The following is a 2,679-nucleotide window of genomic DNA, read 5'->3' as shown; positions in this document are numbered from 1 at the left end:
AAAACACGCAGTTGGTTTGGCAGACATGAGTCAGGCTCTTGTCAGGTAAAACAAGGCGAACGCCCAGAGAAGACCTCCGCCAAGGCTTTGTCTATATCACAACCTTAAAGATTTCATTTGAAAGTGAGGCAGACATGGCCTCCTAATACCTGTGCAGTAGGAAACACCAGGACAGGTGAGAGCTTTAGGGATAGAAGGTACTGTATGAGGACAAATGTATAATGTGTACGTGTCATTGTGGTTATAAAGTGACTCACTGGCTAAACCGGATAAACTACCACAAACTGGCATGTGCACTGTCCTCAAACAGCCTCGAGTATTTCTTTATGTTTATTGTTACTCAACAACACTATTCTATCATTCATCTTATTCCTATCGTTCTATAAAATAAACATTAAAAACACATAAAACACCTTCATGTTTAATCATTTGCTCGCACTTTTATTTTCATACACTCTAATATAACTTTGATGCCTTATCACCAGGCAGTAGAATCATTCCTTCAGTTGGTCAGATATAGCACTGCCCGCTGCATGTGTACAGATGATGTCCAGGTGTGGTCAGGGTGTGGTCCGCCGCCTGTGGGGAAAAAAAGTCATGTTAGTTTGCAACCAGTTGGACAAATGGAGAAAAGTGCGTGCAAACCCAAAGGGAAACGCTCACTTTTGATGTCTCCTCTAAAAGCCGCCCCTGCCGTGCCCTCGGCCACGCCCGGGGTGGCCGCGGTGCTTGTGTTTTCCGTGTTTTTTGTGTTTGCCGTGTTTGCCATGACCCCCGTCACTGCCACTCTCGCTTCCGCTCCCACTGCCACTCCCACTCCCACTGCCCCCGCCGTCCCTGCCCCGGCGGTCCGGACTGTGGCCGCGGTCGCCATGGTCGCGGTCACGGCCGCGGTCACGGTCACGGTCGTGGTCATGGTCTCGGTTGCGGTCACGGTCATGGTCACGGTCATTGCGGTCACGGTCATGATCACGGTCACGGTCTTTGTGGTCACGGTCGTGATCACGGGCCTGGTCACGGTCATGGTCACGGTCGTGATCACGGTCACGGTCTTTGTGGTCACGGTCGTGAACACGGGCCTGGTCACGGTCATGGTCACGGTCACGGTCGTGATCACGGTCACGGTCTTTGTGGTCACGGTCGTGATCACGGGCCTGGTCACGGTCATGGTCGTGATCACGGTCGTGGTCTCCATCCCGCCGGCCATCACCGTGGTCATCTAATGCCCTGTCAAAGGAGAAACCACAGACATGTCATCACCATATTGGATTTACCTTGTAAAGCTTGTCCTTAAACCACAGTCCAGCTGTAGCTTTGCAGTACTAGCAGTAAGTAGTACAAATAACCCACACAACACCTGGGATACATGTGCTCCTCTTATTTAAGAAAGAGGGATAAAGACTTCATGGATCCATGGTCAGGCACTCATCAGTGGGTGATTTTATCCTTGAAACAGGTTAAAACACGGCCGTGTACTAATGAAGTTTCTCTGTTGCCCTGACGATGACGCATGCTTGTGTCCATGTAAATATAGGAGTTTTATTATCTTGTGTACAAAGAGTGCCTCGGATGCCCCTTTTTTTTGACTGCACACTAACAAAAGGTACACAGCAAGTCATCCTGTTCTGTTTTCACTCATTGTGACGAGCACCCGTGGACCTGCCTGATGCGCTCGCCTACATCGACTCATCAGGTTTTCATTAAGTTGGCTCGCTCTTACCACGTTTGTACTTGTTCCAACTGGCTCTCTTGTGTTTGTATGCAAATTCAGAAGCAAATGAATGTTCTTCCGACTTGGAGAAGCTTTTGGCTGAATCCAAACAAAGCAAGACACATCATACTGTACGTCGTAAGTCGATACTGCATGGTCCAATATCAACACTGTTTATGTCTATGAGGGTGTGATTCTCATTGGATAGTTCCTGTTCACAACAAGGCTGACAGAGACAAAAAGGGCCGAAACATTACAGCACTAAGTAAAAGAACACCACAACTTTTTGCATAATATTTAAGTCAATAATCAAATTCCGAAAACACATAAGGTTATTTTGTTTTTGCATTTTTTAGCATTCCTGAAACAACATTTCTTTGGTTCTTCTTTGGACTCTAAAGCTCTGTCTTACCTCCCCTTACTGTGGTCATCTTTGGGCTGGGCACCTCCTCCGCCATGGCCGTCATCCCCAGTCAAGCAGTCGCTGAGGTCAAACCCTGACGGATGTGGGCCTGCTGCACAAACAATCAGATAAAAAAAAGTTTTAGAGGCTTCTGTGCAAAAACGAACCCACAACTATCCCATAATCAACCCATGCTCGATGTTTCTCGTTTGCGGCGCGTGTTGTCTCATGCTCCTACCTGGATTGCCGAACATTTTGCTGAGCTCCGCGTTCCGTGGCAAAAAACAAATGATGCTTTGACGGGGCAGGTATTTTAAAGGGAGCAGGGAGTGGTGCGATCAGAGCGAGACCTGTTGCACCGGATTAAAGAAAGTGTCATCATCCTGCAGGCAACAACAACTGGAAAACAAACAGCGTCTCTACGTTCCAAATCAAAGTGTTGGAGCAATTGCCCTAAAACAATGAAATAGTAAGAGGAATAATAGTACAAGTTTTTGCAGCAGAGCCTTTTCTGATCTTTTCTGATAGTTTTGTTACTTTTGCCACAGTTCTACCTCCATCTTTC

At 47.3% G+C, this 2,679-nt stretch overlaps 1 protein-coding gene across 2 annotated transcripts; it reads right to left on the bottom strand.

Moving 5' to 3' along the window:
* Positions 1–454: 454 nt before the first annotated feature.
* LOC306981853 (uncharacterized protein) lies at positions 455–2,402 on the bottom strand. Of its 2 annotated transcripts, XM_079581578.1 has the most exons (4): positions 2,353–2,402; positions 2,124–2,226; positions 664–1,227; positions 455–579 (listed from the first exon to the last, which is right to left on the bottom strand). In XM_079581578.1, exons 1-3 carry the CDS (start codon positions 2,366–2,368, stop codon positions 678–680), a joined length of 669 nt encoding a protein of 222 aa, XP_079437704.1. In that variant the 5' UTR covers positions 2,369–2,402; the 3' UTR covers positions 455–579; positions 664–677. The 2 variants fall into 2 exon arrangements, with proteins under 2 accessions (XP_079437704.1, XP_079437705.1); XM_079581579.1 differs by lacking the exon at positions 2,353–2,402 and having other exon boundaries at positions 2,124–2,292.
* Positions 2,403–2,679: the final 277 nt, after the last annotated feature.

The sequence above is a fragment of the Gobius niger genome (assembly GCF_951799975.1).
Source record: "Gobius niger genome assembly, chromosome: 23".
NCBI classification, from domain to species: domain Eukaryota; kingdom Metazoa; phylum Chordata; class Actinopteri; order Gobiiformes; family Gobiidae; genus Gobius; species Gobius niger.
The sequence above is the reverse complement of the archived record's forward strand: the minus strand, read 5'-3'. Positions and strand labels throughout refer to the sequence as shown.